The following is a 22,708-nucleotide window of genomic DNA, read 5'->3' as shown; positions in this document are numbered from 1 at the left end:
AATAATGTGCAGAACTGACTGCAGTTTTTAATCTAAAGAGCAATATTTGCTTTCTTGCAGTTGTACCCCCCCTTCATTACTAGCCATCCACCTGGATGCTGAATGAACGAGTAGGCAACTATGATGGTAAAACACTGACTTTTAACGTTGTAATTGCCAACTCATTCATTCCATTTCCTAAAAGTGTTGGTTTCAACCAACTAGTTGAAACATACTGGGCATAAGATAGCCACCGCACATTTAGCATGCGTTTACAACGAATTGCTTTTGCATTCCAATAGCTTTTTTTTGATCATGCATGATGCTATAAGAAATTTATAGCATCTTTATAGCAAAATATCTGAATATATATATATATATATTGTTGCTACAAGGTGTTTTTATTTTGAATAAGAATCTCTGGAGGAGATATAGATGTAAATAAGTTTTTTTTTATATTATTTATTTTTTTATATATATTTTTTTTACTTGTATAGGTAAAATTGATAAGGCTCTGTATTACTAAAACCTTGGTATTTAAGGTCTAGCTACTCACTGAGGAGACCTCAAAAAAGGTTGAAACCAGTCTGGGTAGTGACCCCACCCATAATGTATTGCAGTATACATCTCTTAGTGAGATGTGCTTTACATTATGGAAACTACTAAGAATAGTGATCAGAGCTTTACCCACCTTTACAATGAGTTGCCCTGGTGTTGCACCACCTTTAGATTTGAACCACATTCAGATGCAAACTTAACTGTTTGCTTACTTGGGATTAGGAGTAAAATAACCAAGTTTAGAAAATTACTTGGTAACCCTAATATATATATATATATATATATATATATATATAACTGATCTATCACACTACAAATGTTAATAATAAACTTACTCAGCATTTTTCCTAACACAAGTATCTAATTCCAGTATATGACTACCAATAAACCACACCAAATTAGAAAAGTAGGGTGCTGCTGTTTTGGCTCTAATGAATTTGAGCATAGCCTTATCATCAACTGCAAAAAATAAAATTAGAAGTATTTTAACATTTCCAAATCATTAGGAATTACAACATTCAGGATATTCATGAAGAATGTTTATTATACGGTCACCTCACTATAGCAAACATCACTATTTAAAAAAAAAAAAATCTCGATCAAAGCTCATCATTACAATATTATGCTAAAAAAAATTTACTATAGCAAACTACCATTTTAACAAATTACTCCTCTGGGGGTTCTATAGTTTGCTATATTGAGTTGACTGTACACTATAAATGAAGCAAATACAGATAATACAATAATAAAGTTATTGAACAATTTGGAAGTTGATACACATGGCATATAACAGCATTTTCCAGCATGCTTCATAACATTCTTGATATTATGTTACAAGTACAGAAAACAATACTTTAGACTTACATTATTCAAATATTTCTAACAAACCTCAGAGGTGGTTGATTCCTTGAGTGTTTTGTGTGTGTGTGTGTGTGTGTGTGTGTGTGTGTGTGTGTGTGTGTGTGTGTGTGTGTGTGTGTGTGTGTGTGTGTGTGTGTGTGTGTGTGTGTGTGTTTAAAATTATAACTTGGATCAATTTTAGTGAGATGGCCATTGTAAGGGATAAAAATACCATGAACAGAATTAGAAGAAATTACAAAATATTTTAATATCTTAAAAAACTTACTCTTAAACTGTAAAAAATCAACATTAAATATCAAACTAATAGTTTATCAAAATATCCACCTTCATAAAAAGGCCTGCCATTTATAAACGCAACAACAACTAAAACTCCGATGCAATGCATTTCTTTGTTAGCCTTCTGCAGTTTAACTGACACTTTCATCTGACCACAGGAAGACTGGATTTCTAACCTCAGACTGCCCTAACCCATCCATGACTGAGATAGTGGTGGTTCAGATAATAAATATAGGTTAAATGTAATGTATTCCTTCAATATAGAAGAAAATATGAAAAAAAATTGTGTTCTGTGAGAATTTTAAGGTATCTTTCCTTATCTTTCATTTTAAGATAAAAGACAACCACTAAACATGTACAGTAGTGAACAAATAAATCCGAACACTTACAGTTTAAAGAAAAATTTTAATTTTGCAAGAAAATAGGTACAAAAATTAAACTCCGACTTCAACTAATAATTTGTGTGCTCCTCTATTCTTAATAAGTTCATTAATTCACTTAAGCATGGACTCTACCAATACAGAACACATTTTTCTTATTTCTGCATCCTGAAACCATATTTTTCTAATGTATTGTTATCCTTTGTATCACAGTTTAATTTTCCAAGTCTCTTTTTCACTATAGCCCACAAATTTTCTATTGGGTTAATGTCAGGAGAGTTTCCTGCCCACTGAAGCAATTGGATGTGATTTTTGAAGAACTCTCACTTTTTTTTTTTTTTTTTTGAAGTGTGGCATGGAGCGAGATCCTGTTGGCAGAGATCATTTCTGGAACTGTGGAACCCACTTTTCTCCAATATTTTTATTTATTGTCACTTTTCATCATACCATCAACAGGCACAAGTGATCCTGGACTATCATGTGTAAAACAACTCCAAAACATTATTTTAGCTGGGTGTTCAGGAGCTTGTTGAAGGTGGGCAGGAGACATCTTCTCAGCTGCTGGATACATCCTATAAAGGTATGTCCAAATTATTCTTCATGTATCTGTCTTTAAAACATCAGTAATGCCCTAAAAATTGAATAAAAAGGCAACAACATTATAAAATGGGGTACTCCTAAACAAAAATAGGCTAAATAGCAATAAAAAAAAAAATATTTACTTACAGGAGTAAAGTGAGAATTTTTCCAGAAATAATACCTATAGAGAAAGATATTTTAATAAGACTTGTCACTGTTGCTAAAACAGCTTATAGCTTCAATCTTGAAGGTGAATGTAGTTGATTCACTTTTAGAATTAGGACAAATGGAAACTATATCATCCACATAGTGAACCGAGAAAGAGGGTTGAGGATGAATGGTAGAAAAAGTATCCGCTTCTAGATGGTTTAAATAATCAGCCAAAGTTGAGGAGATAAAGGAACCCTCTATGTATAGATATTTCTCCAGCTAAAGTATTCTGATTATATTACCAGTTCAAATATCTTCAGACAGAAGGCAGTGTCAGCCAAAGGGATTTTAGTGAAGAGAAAAGATATCAATGCTGATTAGAAGGCAGAAGCTTGTAAGACAATCTCTTTGATATTTTCTAGAAGTTGTGTATAATTTTTGATAAATGATCTAGGGTCCAATACGTGCACCAGATGTGAGAGAAATTTTACTGATGTATAGGAGAATCAATACAGTTTACAATGGGTCTCACAGGGCAACCTTTTTTTGTGTATTTTCGGAAGACCAAAAATACACAAATGGAATCTATATATTCTTGATATATGGATTCCACCTATAAAAGGAGGGCTACCTTCTCTCAATCAAATTTTATCCATTATGGCTACAGTTTTTTCTTTATCTCCTTTCGAAGTAGGTATATGGTTTTTCTTTAATGAAAGAAGAAGCACAGAATTCAATTTTATGTGGCTTTAAACAGTAAAGAAGAGTAACAAAATTTATTTAGATTTAAATAACAAAAAAGCAACTTAAAACTGAAATCTTAGTATCAACTTTGTTGTGCTCAATCTACCCTATATATATATATATAAGCTTTTTTTTATGTCACATTTGTATGTCACATTTTTTGAAACGTTTTGAAACTCAGGGGCTACCCTGAGTGTTGAGTCTTCAAAATTCGAGTCATCAGAATTCAAGGAGAATCAGCCTATCAGTCCGGAACACGAGGGGTTGGATGCTGTAACCCCCCTAATATTATGCATAAAATCTAGAAGTTTTTTGTGACATTGATAAAATCATATCCATTCCTCATTTCCTTTCCCTACTCCTTCCCCCCTCTCCCTCCACTTTTAGTTTGGTTTCGCCAGTGTCTTGTCGTCGAAAGAAGATGTCCCTGCTGTAGAAATATCTTTACGTCAAACAGCAATAAAACAATCCCTTGGTACTGGGCAGGGTTTCAGAAAATGTGACTGTAAATCTAAATGTACCACAAATAGGTGTGCTTGTTGCAAAAACCAACTGCTATGTAATTCAAAGTGTCACCAATCTTTAGATTGCACTAATAAGTAAACATAATTTTATCATATGTTTTGCAAATTCATTTCCTTAATTGTAATAATATTTTAAACCATTTGATTCTTTGTATTATAGTTTTTTTAATTGCTGTTGTTCCAGCAAAGATCTTATTTTCACTTTAATGAGTGCCTAGTAGGTAATTTGCAGATTACCTAGGTAATTTGAGAAATGAAACAATTTTCTGCACGTTAACAGATCACCCTAGTTAATCTGCAGAATAACTGATTTCTGCAATTTAGTGGTAACATATATACTATGAATACTTGAATAATGCCTACAGTTATTTCCTGACTATGATTGCTAATGAAGTTTTTATTGATATAAAGGCTGCTGGAAATTGCAGCATTTGTTGTAATTGTGAGACCATATTTATTATTATTGTATGGGCACCTCCATGGAGTCCAAAGACTCATCGCAAGAGACCCAAACTATCCACACAATCTATCATACCTCTCCTTGAACCCATTAACAAACAAAACAGACAAAGCACTTGCAATTAACACTGGCAACTCATTCCACTCATAATTCTCCAACCAAAAAATCTAGTCTTCACATCGCTACTAACCACACCTTTATTCAACTTCCAAGGATGACATCTTGTTCTGGTGCTTCTAGCCAAGTGCTAAAATATTTCCCCTGCATCTATCCTATAAAACCCTGTAAACAACTTAAATGTATCAAGGCCTTATAAAGAGGAATAACAACTTCCTTACCTCTGCTTGTTAGTGTGTGATGGATAATGATGAGCCCTGATCTTATCCCATCATATCCTCCTTCTTCTCCAAAAATTTCTGTCTTTCACCTCCCTCCCAAAGAATTCTTTGCCCACCCTTAAAAAACCTGGGTCTCCCACATCTCTCTCTATCCCCACATTTCCAACTCCCCTTCCTTTAAGTCATACTTCAACAGCAGATAAATGTATATCGCCATACAGCGGATGCCACTGAATAAGACCACCAGCAACATCATACAAAGGTATGTCCAAATTAGTCTTCCTGTATGTGTATGTATATATATATATATATATATATACACACATATATACATACACACTAGGGGGCTCTGTCCCCCTGGCACCTACAGTGCCCCCCCTGCTGGTTTCTCTTCCTGAATCTTGAACACCAAGATGTTGACCCATGATGGAATAAAAAACTGAGTATCGGCGTTTAAGATGCATCCTGTTTTTCAGACCTATTTTCAAAAAAAAAAAGTGCATCTTATATGCAAGCAAATATGATAATTTCTCCGTACATCAAGGATATTTTTTTCTCCAATTTTCATGTCACCTTTATCATCTCTAATTCCTTTTACAGCACTCTTTCTTCCATTTCTGAGATTCTTCAACAACCTCCAGAATATCTTGCCACCTCCTTGATATTTATTTTCTATGTTCTTGCCAAAGTCCTCCCATGACTTTTGTTTAGCCAATGTTTATCTTTCTTATTTTTGTCTCTGTATTCTCTAAGAGTACAAGCTGACTTATTTGCCAGGAACTTTTAATATGCTTTCTTCTTTTCCTTCACTGCCCCTTTTACTTCCTGTGTCCACCATGGAGTACTGAATTTTCTATCATTGCAGACAACTTCACCACATGCCTCTCTAGCTGAATCAATCAGGGCTTTCTTCAAGGCTTGCCACTGAATCTCCAAGGTTTGATTCCTGTTCTCAAACTCTTTCATTTTCTTTTCAATAATCTTTCTGTATTTTAGGCTACAGTTCACATCTGAGAGCTGCTCAACTTTTATTCGCTTTAAAACTTTCTTACATGTTATTCTTTTCAATATGAAATTCAATTTTATCCTGCTAAAGACTAAATAGTGATCACTTCCAATTTCAAATCCTCTGTTTACTCTGATGTCCTGCACCAGGGAGGAAACATCACTATCAACAATAACATAGTCAATGAGACTTTTCTTATTCCTTGCCTCTTCTCTCCATGTGAATTTCTGCACATTTTTATGTTGGAACATGGTATTAGTAATACACTGTCCATGTCATGAGCAGAAATCCAACAGGTATTTGCCATTATTATTAGCTTTGCTCTTTTCTCCAAATTTTCCCAAAATATTTTTGTATGTCTCACAATCATTTCCTACTCTGCTATTTAGATCCCAACAAGGACCAACTTTTCCTTTTTCATTGTGTCAGTTGCTTTTTCTAAAGCCTCAAAAAATTCCTCCACTTCTACCTTAGTAGAACCTTCTGTGGGACCATAGGCACAAATAAGTCTCATTGTCCAGTTCCCCATTCTCATATTCGTCCACATCACTCTACTTGAGACTGACTGCCATTCAAGAAGATTAGCCTCGTATTTTGTATTGAATACTATGGCTAACCCCTTCTTTTCCTTGATTGTCATTGCCTGAATATAACATTTTGTATTTATTGCTCAGAAAGATCTCGCCAGTTTGTCTTTTTTGTTTCAGTCACCCCTATTATGTCAATCTGGTACTTATCTAATTCCTCATTTCTGAAGTTACTGGTAGTTGTGAAGTTTCATCCAATATTTACATAATCTCCAATCAAAATTTTTAATCTTCTGCCAACTATAAAAGTCAAACTGTCCCCTCTATATGTAGAGGGGAAAGTTTGTTTATCAGATTCCTTATGGACAAATTGGTAAGCCCAAAAAGAATTTATAAACATCGGCACAGTATTGTATTGAAACTGGACATAATTGTTCCCCAGAATGTTGCCTGACTAATTCACAGGAGAGTGTTAAAGGTGAACTTATCTACAAAGATATGTTCTGAGGCCCTTTTATGCAATTTGAACTTAAAATTAGTATTGCCTCTCAATCTTGAAAGTCTGGGAGATTCTCATCCTTGGCAAATATCAAAAAAATCAATAATTATCTTATTTTCAGCCATTTTCTGTCCACTGCTAGACAAAGGCCTCCTCCAGTTCTTTCCATCTTCCTTTGTTCTTGGCAATGGTTGACCAATTTTCCCCAACAAAATTTGACAATTCATCACTCCACCTTCTTTTACGAAGTGTTTGGCCTCGTTTCCCTTCTTTCGGAATCCAGTTCGTTAGTATGGTTGTCCATCACTCATCTTCTATTCTGGTTAGATGTCTGGCCCATTTCCATTTTAGTCGCTTATGGTGAAGAATGATGTCAGTGATACGAGTCTGGCTTCTTATCTTTTAATGTGATGCCTACCATCAACCTCTCCATTTTTCTTTGAGTTGTTGCTAGTTTATTTGTCAGTGCTTTTGTTAGAGACCAAGTTTCACAACCATATGTGATGACTGGAAGTATACACTGGTTAAATGTCTTCCTTTTTAAAAAGAGTGGGACATCATTGTTTTGAAAAATGCTTTTCAATTTTCTGAATGCACTCCAAGTAAGTTGAACTATTTATTTCCTTTTGTAGTCCACAGTTTAGATCAATGAGATGACCTAAGTATGTATATGAAGAGACTCTTTCCAAGAAATTATTTTCTATTATGTTTCTTGGTGTTATAAAATGATTAAACATGATTTAATTATAATGTATTTTAATTTAATGAATAATTATCTATTTGATATGATTTTTCTAACTTGCAGCACTTGCTGTAATTTAAAATAATTTTTTATTTACTTTTTATTCTATCTCCATGAACCAAATGTTTTCTTCCACACTGATGAAGTACTGTTAATTGTAATATGAAATGTGTTACTAATTTCAATAAATTTAGTATTGCATATAATCTGGAGGTAGCAGAGAGATTCTTCCCAAAAACTTTTTCACCTACAAAACAGGCATTCATTCAAAAGAACAAATGCAAATAACAGGCTACATAATATACTAGTCTCAGCTTTACATGCTTCAGCAATTGTCATAACTTACAAATCAAGGTCAGATACAACAAATCACCCAATAACCAGTTAATATTGAGTTAAGTGACACACAGTGACATAATTTTATGATAAACTTGTCAGTAGCTGTGCTGAAACATTTGATCAGTTGTGTGCTTCTACATCTGATACAGAAGCAAAAAGTTCATAACTCAATGCAAAGCATCTGTGTCCTTTAAATGTTTCAGTACCTACCTTTAAAAACATTTAGTGTTAAAGTCCGAACAGCTATCCTCACCATACTTTCACTGTGGTTGAAAAATGAAATTGCTTCTGTATAGAGTGGGAAATCATTTGTGTGCTATAAAAATAAATAATAAATTTACAATTATTTTCCTATATTTAAAACATTTAAATCAAATCAAAGTATTTTTCTTAAAAAAAAATACTATGTTTTTTAAGAAAAATTTTTCAAACAAATATGAATTTTTTGCTATCCAATCATGATTAGTATGTTTTAGAAATCACAGCAGGAGGCATACCATTAAGGCAGTAAGTTGTTCTGTAGATTGTTTATATATGTATGTATATCAATCCCCACATGAGAGCTCACAAAACCTGCAGCAGTGCCATGTGCAAGGTGGTGAAGAAAGAAAAATCTGTTAATGTGTTTCCTGAAGAGCAAGAGGATTGTATTCATAAGGAGAAGGGGGGGGGGATAGTATGAGAGTAAGGTGTTCTAAAGAACAAAAAGGTAGATGAAGTTAGGAAGAGGATGAGAAGTTGGTTTGATAAGCTGGAAACAAAAAAACTGTTTATGGATGTTGACCAGCAGCTGCCCATATTTTTTTACAAAGGAAAGCAAAAGAATAGTGGTGAATGGTTTGGTGGAGTAGCATCCATGAAACAATGAAGAAGCTGAGCATCTATGAGACAGCAATTAGGAGTTCATGAAAAAGGAGACATTAAGCAAGTTGCTCTCTTCTATAATTAAACATTCTTAGGGAGGTTTTGTGAGAATAATATTCTAAGGTCAGGTAGATTTAGGCTTTAAAAAGTGTTAGTTGTGCAGGAGAAAATTAGCATTCTGAATGAAAACAAATATCAAGTGTGGGTTTGAATGATGAGGAAATCATGAATAGAGACTAGTTCTCTCTCCTTAACTTCAATAATGGTCAACTCAAGACCAGATTACTATTCTTGAACAGACTCCTAGCCTTTCCTGGCACAACCACGTCACTTCTATGACATCCTCAGCTTCCAAAATTCTTGACATCTTTTTCTGCTCACAAAATTACATTCCACCTGTCCAGTTACTTTTATACAAATCCCAAATTCACCAAACCTTGGAATACTGCTCTAAAAACCTCTCTATGTACTTTGATGCTTCAGAGGAGGATAGGTCATTTGATAGATATCAAATTTTCATTTTCTCTTTAACCACCGTTTCATTTTCTGTTCTCTCTCCTCTTTTGCATTCTTATATTAAGAGTTCATATCTGTAAAATGTATTTACAGATATTATTATTATTATTTGACACCTCCAGGGAGTCCAAAGACTCATTGAAGGAGAGTGTACCAACAGCACTGAACGATTGGTCCCCTTCCAACTACAAACTACAGCAGGCCAACATCCTTTTATGCTTGAACTGCTGACTCACTAAACCTGCTACTCCCATTCATTTTTCATTCCATCTAGAGTTCTATGGAACAACCTTCTCCATGAAGCATTCCCCAAAAGTTAGTTAGTTGGTTGGTTGGTTTATTGGAGCAAGAACAGCAAAAGTCATACTGCATCACAACAAAGGTTAAAGCAGTACATAAAGACAAACTAGTAAACAATATGCATGTACAAAAACTAAGCCAATCAATGCAGTATCTACATATAAACAAAATTGCAGTAACGTCACAGCAATGCACAAAGGCTACTGTTGTGCCCCTCTTTGTTCCATCCTATAATTGTTAATTCCTCTTACAAGTTTATATTTTATCTTGTTTGTAACAAATTTCTTGCTATACATGATATCACTCAAATACAAGGTATCTAAGCTCTTGCTCCCCTTAGTATTTCTTAAATATGTTTAGGTGTGAAACAATTATGCAGTTGTGACCTTGAACTCGCAACTTAATTTCTCTTAATTGCTAACCCTATGTATGAGTCACATTTATTAAACTTTATCAGCTTACCAAAATTTTCTAAGAATTCACATAAACTTATCCCTTGTTTCAATTGTTTAATAGTGAGCGTTTACATGCAAAATTATTGACCAATATTCTATAATTTAATTATCTTATTTTCATCATATTATAACAATTTTTTTTTATGGGAGTTAAATACTCTCAGTTGTATTTCACACTTAGATGCAAGTATATTTTTTCTTTTTATTAAAGTTCCTACTTGTTAAATTGTGACAAAAATTAAATTCCTTTTAGGAACTTTATTAATCACAAACTTTAACACTACACAGTATTAAATAGTCAAGAGAAAATAATATGTACAAAAATCAAGTTATGCAATGCAGTATCTACATCTAAACAAAATTACAGTCAAATGTATTTGAACAAATTAATTCTTTGTAGAAAGTTAAAAACATCATGCAATCTGAGTCTGATAACATCTGTCTGAATGTATATGACTTGGCTAGATAGGTAAAAAGTTCATTCCTCTCTTGTATAAAATGCTGGTACTCCACCAGAATATGACAAACGGCAAGATGCATATTGCATTTTTCACACAAGGGAAGGTCATCAACCCTTAGTAATAAAAATGTATAAGATGACTGACCTTCGTGGAGCCTAGCAAGAACAACTTCCTCTCATCTCTTTCTATGTTGGCTAGAATGCCAATGCTTAATTTCACACTTCATGTCATATAATTTATTTGCCAATGCTTCCTGCCATTGAGCAATTAGCTTTAATTTTATAAACTGTCTATATATAATACTCAAAATTATTTTCTCCAAGGTATTCTAGAAACAAGTTTGCTAAGTTTGGTAATAAGGGAGACCCCATTACTGTTCTTTCCTCTTGCACGTAAATTTTTTCTTTCCAAGTGAAGTAACTGAACGTAATAACAAATTTGAATAATTCAACAATATCAGATGGAAATTTTTGAGTTAATAAATCTACCGTTTCCTTATGGGAAATATTAGTGAAGAGGGAGACAATGTCGAAGCTAATTAGCATGACAGTTTCCAACAGTTGAATGTCTATTATTTTTGCATGAAACTCTGTGAAATTTTTGATTGATGAGGCTGAGTGGTCTATGTGAGGATGGAGAAGATTAGATAAAAATCTCGATAACTTCTAAGTCTGGCTGCAATTTTCAATTCTGATGGTGGGATATTTAAGTCCGAAGGTTTGGCAAAGGAAAGATGGCCGATGTTGAAAGCTCTTACCTCCTTAAAACGTAATAAAAACATAATCATCACCAGATCCGACAAGGGAAATACCACTATTGTTCTAGATATGACCAAAAAATGAATTTACTACTCCGAGATTGAAATACTTACGCCAAACTTGATTATGATCCTACAAAAAGACAGCTGAAGAAACTGAACAAGTTACTTGATGAAACCACTTCCTTAGATGATGAAACAATAAAAAAACTCAGGACATACCATGCTAGGCCTCCTAGAATATACAGTTTACCTGAGCTTCACAAAAATAACATTCTACTCAGACCTATTGTGGATTCTATTAGCAGCCCGACTTAGAAGTTATCAAGATTTTTATCTAACCTTCTCCATCCTCACATAAGCCACTCAGCCTCAATCAAAAATTTCAGTTTTATGCAAAAATAAAAGACATTCAACTGTTGGAAACTGACATGCTAATTAGCTTCGATATCATCTCCCTCTTCACTAATATTTCCCATAAGGAAACAGTAGACTTGTTAACTCAAAAATTTCCATCTGATATCATTGAATTATTCAAATTTGTTATTACGTCCAGTTACTTCACTTGGAAAGAAAAAATTTACAAGCAAAAGGAAGGAACAGCAATGGAGTCTCCCTTATCACCAAATTTAGCAAAACTGTTTCTAGAATACCTTGAAGAAAAAATTTTCACGTTTAAACCCAAACCAAAAATTTGGCTATGATATGTCGATGAAGTCTTTGCTGTCTGGGGTCATTCCAAAGAACTACAACTGTTTCTAGATAAAATAACCCTTCTTCATCCTCACATCAACTTTACGCTAGAAAAAGAATCTCCAGAAGGTATCTCCTTTCTGGATTTACACATCCAAAGAAAAGAAGATGGTTCCATCTCCACTTTTGTCTATTGCAAGCCGACATTTTCAGGTCGCTACATTCACAATTCTTCTGCTCATCATTAATCTCAAAAATTTGGCATTGTTAAATCATTAGTAACCAGAGCAGGCAGATTCTGCTCCTCTGAAGAATCTCTAAACCAAGAATTGGAAATAATCAAAAATACAGCCATACTAAATGGATACAATCTTAAAAAAACTCAAAAATCATCAGTCACTTCCCCACACATCAACCTAGACAAGAACAAGCACATAGGATTCCCATACCTTATATCAAAGGCATCTCTGAACGTCTTTCAAAAATTATGAAGAAATACAAACTTGCTACTATCTACAAACCAATCAAAACAGATCTATAACTTGTTACCTTCTCCTAAAGACAAACTCTCACCTCTGATGCTACCTGGTGTGTATGAGGTTCTATGCTCCTGTAAATTGTCTTACTATGGACAGACAAGTAGATCTGTTCATAAACGCATTTTGGAACATCAAGACCATATCCGTTTCAAACTGCAGAAATCTAGCCTCACACAACACAGAATTGAAAACCCAAACCATAGGATCCATTGGGAAAAGACAAAACTTCTACATAGATCTTTATATAAGCATGAATGTTTATATAAAGAAAGTGCTAAAGCCCTACTTCACAGACCAAATCTAAACCGTAATGACATTCTTGCTATTCCTAAAGTATGGGAAATTGTCATACAAGATTGTGTAAAATATTTTTTTTATATGTTATTTTATTTTAGCATATTCCCCCCCTCCAGATATATTTTAATTTAATTCTATAACACACTACTGCACGCATATTGGGATTCTATTGTAATCATGTGCCCTAACTGTATGTTATTCCTGATATTGTTTGAATTAACTGTACTGACGATATCCTAAGACACTTAGGATGAAATATTTACTCATTAAAACTTATTACTATGGTTATTATGCGTGTTTGTTTAGCCATGAATTCTCCACAGGTTTCATTGTACAAAAAACCTGTTAACTGGATATATATTGGGTCATATGCATATTTCAGTACAGTCATATCTTAGTTTAAAGACTAGTTGATGCAATTCTCCCTCCCCTACCTATAACTGGTAGATTTTTATTGACAAAATTTAGCAAAGTATTCGATGATGAGAGCCATTCTATGGTTTAGGGGAATTTAATGAAATATGGTATTTAGGATCTCTAAAATTTGAAGCATTTCAATTTTGATTTCAATCACTGTTATTAGCATATTATGAATCCTACCAACTGAGGGAGGGCCCATTCAGACAGGACTTAAATATCTATTATAAATCTTCTTGAACACATTTACCAAAAAGAAGCACATCTAATAGTAGCTTATTCCACACTCTCATGAGAAGAACCTAGACTTCACATATCTCCAAAGAAAAACCCTTTCTTTGCTTCCAAAAATCTCACTTATCTATACTGCAAGATCCCTTAATTATACAATTATATGTTAGTATTATATGTCACCTCTCCTCCATCTACGAGAGTTGTTTGAAAAGTTTGGTAAAAATTAAGTTAAACACATTTTTTTTTGGAAAAAAATCACCTTTATTTCTCAACATAGTCTCCATCGAGGTCTACACATTTGGTCCAGCAAGTTTAAAATTTTTTTCATCCCATCTAAAAAGTAGGATTTGTCAAATTGTGCAAAATAGTCATTGAAAGCCTTGATGAAATCCTTGTTTGAAGAAAATTTTTTCCTCCCAAGCCAAATTTTTAAGTTTGAGAATAAGAATCCACACGGGGCCAAATCCGGAGAATACAGTGGATGTGGAACCAATTCAAACCTCAATTTGTGCAATTTTGCCATTGCAACGGCTGATGTGTGGGATGGTGCATTGTCTTGATGAAAGAGCACTCTTTTGCGAGTCAATCTTGGCTGTATTTTCTTCAGTTCTTCTTTTAAACGGTCCAACAATGACGCATAATAGATTCCTGTTATTGTCCTACTCTTTTCCAAATAGAGTATCATGATAATTCCTTGGGAATCCCAAAAAATAGTGGCCATCACCTTCCCAGCTGACAAAATGGTCTTCGCTTTTTTTGGTGCTCTTTCCCCAGGCATTGTCCACTGTTTTGACTGTTGATTGGACTTGGACTCAGGTGTGTAGTGGTAGATCCAAGTACCGTCTACAGTCATGAATCGATGCAAAAAATTCTGCAAATTGCGATTAAACATTGCCAAACACTGCATTGAAATGTCTTGTCATGAGTTTTTAATTGACAGTCAATGATTGCGGCACACATCGTGCACACAACGTTTTCATGTATGATATCATACGCCCGTTCAGTTGAGATGCTTATAATCTCAGCAATTACAAGCACTTTCACTCAGTGGTCTTCCATAACGATACCATGGATTTTGTCAATCATTTCCTTTGTAGTGACCTCAGTCGAGCGTTCGGAGTACGCTCGATCTTCAATGGACTTACAACCATATTTAAACTCATTTATCCAAAAATAGTCTTTAATGCTGGTGCAAAGTTCCCATGAACTGCATCTAACTTGGCTTTGATCTGCACGGCCGTCCACTTCTTCAAATAAAAGTGTTTTTTATCACTGCATGAAACTTGCTTTTCTCCATTTTTAATAAAAATGCAAACACGGTCAATTTCAAATGTTTGCCAAACAAGAACTACACATCTCATGTGGCTAAACTTTTGCCAGGGGTTTTGAAAAAGATGATACGTGCCAACACTGGTGTGAATGAATGAATTGTGTCGCTGTTTGTTTTGAATTTACCAAACTTTTCAAACATCCCTCCGAACCAAAGACCATATTCTCTGAATTTATTCTCATATTCACAATTCTATAGGACAGTTATCTTGGCTACTCATTAATGAATCATTTCAACTATGTCAACATTTCTATGGAACTAAGGTGTCCCTATCTGTACAAAGTTATAATGTTGTCTTATAAGTCTTGTAAAGTGGGAGAATAACTTCCTTATTCCTACTTGTTAGTGTTGTCTTTAAAAGCACTGTTATGTGATGCCCTAAAGTGGTTAACCTTAGTTAACCATCTCAGTCATTGCATATAAAAAGCTAGTAACTTGCATAATAAAGGTTATGCAACTGTGTCATGGCTGTGCCCTCCTTTTGAAAGTAAAAAGTATTTTGCTACACTGCCTTTATCAGCTCTAGTAATTACAGTTCTTTAAAAGCAAGTCAGAACATTGTAATTTCTAGAGCTGATAAAGGCAATGCAACAGTAATTTTAAACCAAACAACTTATTTTGAAAAAATGAATCAATTAGTCTCAAACAGCACCTAATCAATGTGTGAAATATAACCCAACTAATCAGATTAAAACAAAAACAGTAGGATTGCTTAAATGTCACTTCCTTGCCCACAAATAGTTAAGCTACTTCTGCAGTAGACTTGTTTATTGAGAATTTATGATTTGTCTAAGATTCATATGCAGAATATACTGCTTTGGCCAATAGTTGAAGGTATCGACAGCTCCAATGATCATCTAGCCAAGATACTAGTATCAACACTCAAGAAGTTGATAGGTCACTGATTTGTGAAAAGGGCAGAGACATCAAATATTACTAATAAATCACTTATCAAGTGTGATGTCCTTAATTTTGATTACAAAGTTATATATATTCTCCCCTCCTCTTATATTTTAATCAAGATTAAAATATTTGTAATCAAAAATTAAGGACATCGCACTTGATAAAAGTGATTTATTAGTCATTTTTGATGTCTCTGCTCTTTTCACAAATCAATGACAATTCTTTTACAGGACAAACTATCCTGATATCACAGCACAATGTTCTGGCAATTCTGTGTGGCAAAATGCTTTTAACTCCCCAAAAAAAAAAAAAAAAAAAATGACGGCACAGCCATGAGCTAACCTTTCCACCCCAACGACTAACTTTTATATGGAAGCTTCTGATCAACATACTCTAGATTCAGTAAAATAATATTTGGTTTACAGATCAAGTATTGATAAAATTTATTAACTCAACCAACTAGTTTCACCACACTTTAACTGTTGGCATCTTCAGGGTACTGACATATAGGCTTAAAACAATCTCACAATTACAAGTAACTGTAAAACTGACAAGATTAATTACAAATAAAATAGCATCGAACGCTAGTGAAACACGTATCGCGTGTACAAGATTAGCTAGCTATTGCTAAGGAACTTCCTGTAGTTTGTGTTGAAGTTCATTTCTTGTATTTTTAGAGATCTGTTTAGGGTTTTCCATATCTCTGGGAGTATAAAACCTCACCATCATCATCAAATTCCTGCCATGTACCCTCAAGGGGTGTACAGGATATGATAGTACTACATGAAAAAAAATTACATCGTTACTAATTTTCTATATCTACAATTTTCCTCCAAATCAGTCTGTTAGTTGTCAAGACTCCAACATTATCAGATCTTATATTTCTATCATCTAAGGCACTTTGTACTGTATCAATCCACCTATATCTTGGTCTTCCTCTGGGTCGTTTTGCTGCCAACCTGGCAGAGAACACTTGTTTTGCTAATCTTTCTTCGCCCATTCTGTTTAAGTGACCATACCACCTGAGATTAGCTCTGCTAACGCATTCCTGGATGTTGATAATGTCAAGTTCTTTCCTAATATCCTCGTTTTTAATATGATATTGCCATTGATGCCATCTGTTCATGCCTCTAATCTTTCTCAGGACTCATCTGCGGTCTCTAGTCTTTGGTCAAGTGTTTTACTTCTGACCCAGCTCTCAGATCCATAAGTTAAAACTGGTTTGAACACTGTCTTGTATACAGCTAATTTAGTGTTCCGACTAATTTCTCTCTTATTCCATATGAATTTATTTAATTGACTTCCTACTATACCAGCTTTGTTGATTCTGTTGTCTATTTCCATATTTAATTTACCATCTTCACTAAAAATCGTGCCCAAGTAGCTGAAATGTTTTACTTGTTCAACAAGTTCCCCATTCACAACACAGTTGACATTTTCAACAATTCTACCTATTTTCATTGTCTTTGTCTTTTTATCACTGACCTTCATACCATATCTATTACAACAGTTATTCAATTTAGTCAGGGAATCTTGCAAACTTATAGCAGATTTATTCAGAAGTATAACATCGTCTGCATAAAGCAAAGAGCTGACATTAACATCTCCAATTTTGATATCATGTTTAATACCACTTTCCTTCATAATGTGATCCATATAGATAATGAATAACAGAGTGGATAATGTACATCCTTGTCTCACACCAGATTTAACATTAAACCATCTTCCTGTACTTCCTTCAATTCTAACTGCTGACTTACAACCCAAATACAGACAAAGTATTGCTTGATGAGCAACTGTGGCTGCTTCTTTGAAAATTCTTGAATGGTAGTTTTCCTCTATGTATGGGGAACAGCTTTTGTTGCACTCGATGACATGGTTAGTTGTAGAGAAATGAGACGATAGGCCAGAAATGTCCCGTTTTTTTTTTTTTTTTTTTTTTTTTTTTTTTACGTAGCCAATGTGCTCCTTTTGCCTGATTTCGAGGCTATTTGAAGTCTTTCTGATGTAACTTGAGCCACATGAGCATGGAATATTATAAACACCAGCATATTTATAGAAAGGATGGTTATCTTTTGGAGATCTTAGTAGTTTACAAATAGTTTCTATTGGTTGGAATGTTACTCTTATTTTGTGTGGTTTGAGGAGGTTGGCGAGTTTGTTGGAGATGCCACTTACATACGGAATTGCAATAGTTTTTATATATTGAATATCTTCTTGTTCTCTTTGTGGTGGTTCAGAGAAAAGGATTTTATTGACTAGTCTTCTTGGATAGCCGTTCAAGTACGGATTGGTAGAAATTAATGTTAACTCATCTTGAAGGATCTCATTGTCTGTTGTGATGCTAATAGCTCTTTTATATAACACGTGTACAATGCTGAGTTTATGTGAGATATGGTGAGAGGAGCTGAAATGTAGGTAGTGTCCTGTATTGGTCGGTTTCCTGTAAACCAATAGATTTATGTTGCCATCAATTTGTTTTTTGATTAAGATGTCTAAAAACGGTAGTTGTTTGTCTCTTTCAAGTTCCAGAGTAAATTTAATTGAATGATGGAAGGAGTTAATCTTTATGAGAAAGTCATATAGGTCATCTTTGTTGTTGTTCCAAACGATGAAGGTATCGTCCATATATCTGTACCAAATTTTAGGTTTGGGAATAATTTGGGATAGGATTTTGTTTTCGAGGTCTTCCATAAAGAGGTCGGCACATGAAGGTGAAAGTGGGCTCCCCATCGCCAAGCCTGTTAATTGTTGGTAGATCTTATTTTTCCATTAAAAGTAGTTAGAATTTAGGCAGTGAGCAAACAATCAGGTTATGTCTTGTGGGAACAAGGTACTTAAGATGTCAAAGACCTCCACTACAGGAACATTTGTAAAGAGAGAGAGAGGCAACATCTAGGCTAGCTAGAAGGTCATTATCCAATATGTTGATGTTTTTTTAGCTTTTCCATTAAATGTCCTGAGTTCTTGATGTAACTCTCCAAGTTGTGGATGTTTTAAGAGTTTCGAGAGATGTTTGGACAATAAGTAGGTGGGAGAGTTGATTGCATCAACGATGGGGCGTAAAGGAATATCATCTTTGTGTACTTTTGGGACGCCATAGAGTCTCGGAGTTAAAGGATGCATGGATCATGTTCTTTAATCAGATCTGTTGGCCAGTTTGATAAATTGCGTGGTAATTCATTGGTATCATGGTGGTTTTTTTAATGTCGGATCTTCCGTTAAAATACGGTAAACGGATAAGTCTGATAGTAGATGGTTAATTTTGTCTTCATAGTCCTTTGAGTTCAATATTACAGTATTGTTTCCTTTATCTGCTTTAAGTATTATGATGTCTTTGTTGTTTTTTAATTCACAAATAGTTCTATATAGTGAGGAGAAGTTGTTTTATGGAATAGGGAGAAGAAAGTATTATGCAACTTTTTAGTCTTAGATCATTTGCTGTGTGAGGCAGAAATAATGAGATTCCTTTGTCTAGACTACAGATGAAATCCACTTTAGGTATCTGTTGAGGAGCTATTGCATAGTTGAAACCTTTCTTGAGAATATCGATTTCAGGTTTCCTTAATATGTGGTTTGAGAAATTAAGAATAACTTGGTTGTCCAGTAGAGAAGGTTTAGACTTATTGTGGGTTGTATAAAAGGTAGTTGAATTTCTTAATCTGGGTCTGTCTGCTTTTATTGAAAACTTTGCCGTAACTGGTATTAAACATTCCATCTAAGACTTGCCAAATTTCCTCATCTAAAGAGCTGGAGAGATCCATGTACAGTTCATAACATGGATTGCGAGTCAATTTGACTAAGCAAGAATCATGTGTGATGTAACCTTTCACGAACAAGTAACATCAATGTCTTGAAATAAATATTTTTAGCTCATCTAGAATTGAAAACAGGTTTAAGAAGTAAAAACTTAGGAATTATACAGTTATCTCGGCAACGTTTCAAAAAAGAGAGATGATTTAGTAACCTTGCCTTTCTACATTTTAGGATTTCAAAACGGCGTACCTTGATTTTCGTGTCACCATTGATTCTATTCATAATGAAGGTTTATTTTCTTGATCATATGAATTAGTAAAATAATATTTGGTTTACAGATCAACACATTTGGTAGAGTTAATAAATTTTATCAATACTTGATCTGTAAACCAAATATTTTACTAATTCATATGATCAAGAAAATAAACCTTCAGTATGAATATTCTAGATTCCTTTACTTTAAAATCCAAAGTCTGGCTTAGGTGCATTGACAATGCTTCTGTTATCTGGTCCCATAGCCACCAGCCACACATGTATACACAAACTCTTACCACCAACCTTAACAAAAACTAGGTGTCATCAACACACTGAAAAAAAAAACAGGCTTTAAAGATTTGCTCTAGTAAGCAAGCACTAAGCATGAATTAAGTTATCGGCTATACCTTCCTAAAAAATGGCTACAGCAGAAATACTATCAACAAAATTCTTCACAAAACTGCACCTAATAATAAAAATAAATTAGATTACTATAAACTATATCAATTCCATACATATAAAATAAACAGGATACTACAGAAACACAACCTTTAAACCTCCTACAAAATTAAAGAACTTATTCAACTCCTCCAAGGATCCACTTCCTCCACTAGTCCACTCTAGAATATACTGCATTCAGTGCACCTGCACTTTGCCTTATGTATGTGAAACTGGATGCACAATTCCAATCCGAAAAAAAAAAAAAAAAGGAACACAAGACACATTAAATCTAATAACTATGGTAAATCTGGCCTTTCTGATCATGCCCTGAATACTCTATATAAATTTGACTGGAAAGGCGCCTGTTTATTACAACACACCAAAACATGGTATGAGTGCACATTTAAAGAGGCCTGCAAAATTCTAACACCCTAATATTAATAATTATGGCCTGAAAATCCCAAGAATATAAATTGCACATATTCTATCTGCATAACCTTTTGTTCTAAGAGTTCATGATAAATTATAATTAGGACGGTAGTAATCTAGGATCTCAGCCTTAATATAGTATAACAAACACTTATGTTAAATTATTGATTAGGTCTCCACTACTGCTGTATTAAAAGTATAATACGAATTGTTTCTGTGACAATGTTATAAATAGGATAAAACTTTAATGTAGGTTTTTTCCACTAGAGGTCAGACTAGTAGGATAACGGTTGATCAAATCATTGACACTTTGGCATACTGTTTGAAATGTAATATAGCTTGTCTTTGTATGCATGCATGTGTGTGTATATTCCAGATGACTTTAATATGAAGGTCGAAACAGTGTGAAATTAAAGTATTTATTCTTAATACAGCTGTCTCCATAATTTATCAAAATGAATTTTGCCTTCAGTTTATTATAATCACTTGCCTTATAGTTGATCCACATATTAGACAAGATGTGGATCAAGAACATACCACTACTGGGTACTTTTATATAAGAGTGACAAAGGAATAGTTACACAATGATACTGCTGTATTTTACAAAGACATTTTACAAGATATCACATGCAAATGAGCAAATAAGTTTGCACCTAAAGTATCTTCAGGACTGGAGCAACTCGTAAAGGTGGTATGACTTCACATCACTTGCCTTAGTATTCCACAATGCAAAGCAGCACATGTCCAAAGCACTTCAGGTGCAAACTTGTTTGCTTACACTTGGATAAAGGATTAAACCAAGTATATAATTTCTTGGTATCCTTAATTTATAGTATAATCAAGTGGAAAAAACTTTCAACAACTATCTGTAATCCAGAGAATTTTAATAATGTTCGAGACCTTTTGGCAACTCGTACAGAAAAATATGACTTCTGCATTACTTCAACCTTGGCACCTCTGGGTCTGGCTCCCACTGATGAGACCTCAATAAAGGTCGAAACTGGTCTGGATAGTGATCCCTTCCCACTATGTATTATTAATAAAATTATTAATAAAATGCATTATTACTATGCAATTTCCTATAATGCATAGCATTATACATGTCCATAAGAATATGTGTTTTGCATTATGGGACTGAGGCAAGTGATGTGAAGATACCACCTTTACCACGAGTTGCCCCAGTCCTGAAGATACTTCAGGCATAAACTTGTTTCTTACACTTAGATAAAGGATTAAACCAAGTGTATAATTTTTTGGTATCCTTAATATACAGTCCTGCCTTTTTCTCGCAAAAAAGTATCTCAACTGATTCTCCCTTATCTTCAGTAATATACACATCACCAGACAGGTTCAGATCTCTCTCACCAACTTCCCCCCCCCCCACCCTTTCTGGACTGACATTTATCTCAAACTTCTCCTAGCACAAACACATCACATCAATAACTTATTCAGCTTCTAAAGAACTGGGTATGCTGCTCAAGAAGCTATTTTACACTCAACCCAGCTACTAACCCTATATAAATCCCAAATCCACCCATCCTAAGAATACTGTTCATACATACGGAGTGGTGTACCTGAAACTTCCCTAAAAATTCTTGATGCTGTCCAGGGAATAGTAATTTGGCTCATAGATGACCCTTCCCTCATGGGCTCATTTCAACCTCTATCTCACATATTCCATGTTTCAGTTCTGTCTGTTCCACAGGTGCTTCCACGGTCAATGCTCCAGTGAACTGGAAAAAACATCAATCCTCAACTTACAGGCCCCATAATCTTAAAACAAGAGTAGTTGCACAACATCCCTTTTCAGTACAATTGCAAACACATCAAACCTGTATCTCTTCCTAATGTATTCCATCTACTACAGAAGGCTGTTCTTCTGGAACAGCCTTTCTCATAATGTTTTCCAAAAACTTAAACCTCTAAGTTCTAAGAAAATTGTCATTAGATTTCTTCTTTCTTAATCTTTATCTGCACCTCGCACATGCCACCGATGTGCTCTGGTTCTTGTACCTCTTGTGTGTGGAATAAATATAATGAAAAAATATCATGCAGCTATTTGAAGGAAAACAGTTAAGCCCTTCTTCCCCCATACACAA

General features: G+C 34.4%; 1 protein-coding gene across 3 annotated transcripts in view; it reads right to left on the bottom strand.

The window, feature by feature from the left end:
* ema (C-type lectin domain containing ema) overlaps positions 1 to 22,708 on the bottom strand; it is a 335,572-nt gene that overhangs the window by 238,165 nt on the left and 74,699 nt on the right. For all 3 annotated transcript variants that reach the window (XM_090407474.1, XM_090407476.1, XM_090407475.1), the window contains exons 6-7: positions 8,173 to 8,278; positions 873 to 996 (exon numbers count right to left, since the gene is read on the bottom strand). In XM_090407474.1, the coding sequence (XP_090263600.1) occupies positions 873 to 996; positions 8,173 to 8,278 (230 nt within the window). The remainder of the gene's footprint in view (positions 1 to 872; positions 997 to 8,172; positions 8,279 to 22,708) is intronic.

This window comes from Typopeltis vanoorti, chromosome 17 (assembly GCF_054136105.1).
Source record: "Typopeltis vanoorti isolate ZY-2024b chromosome 17, IOZ_Tvanoo_1.0, whole genome shotgun sequence".
NCBI classification, from domain to species: domain Eukaryota; kingdom Metazoa; phylum Arthropoda; class Arachnida; order Uropygi; family Thelyphonidae; genus Typopeltis; species Typopeltis vanoorti.
This window is presented reverse-complemented; position numbering and strand designations above follow the sequence as displayed.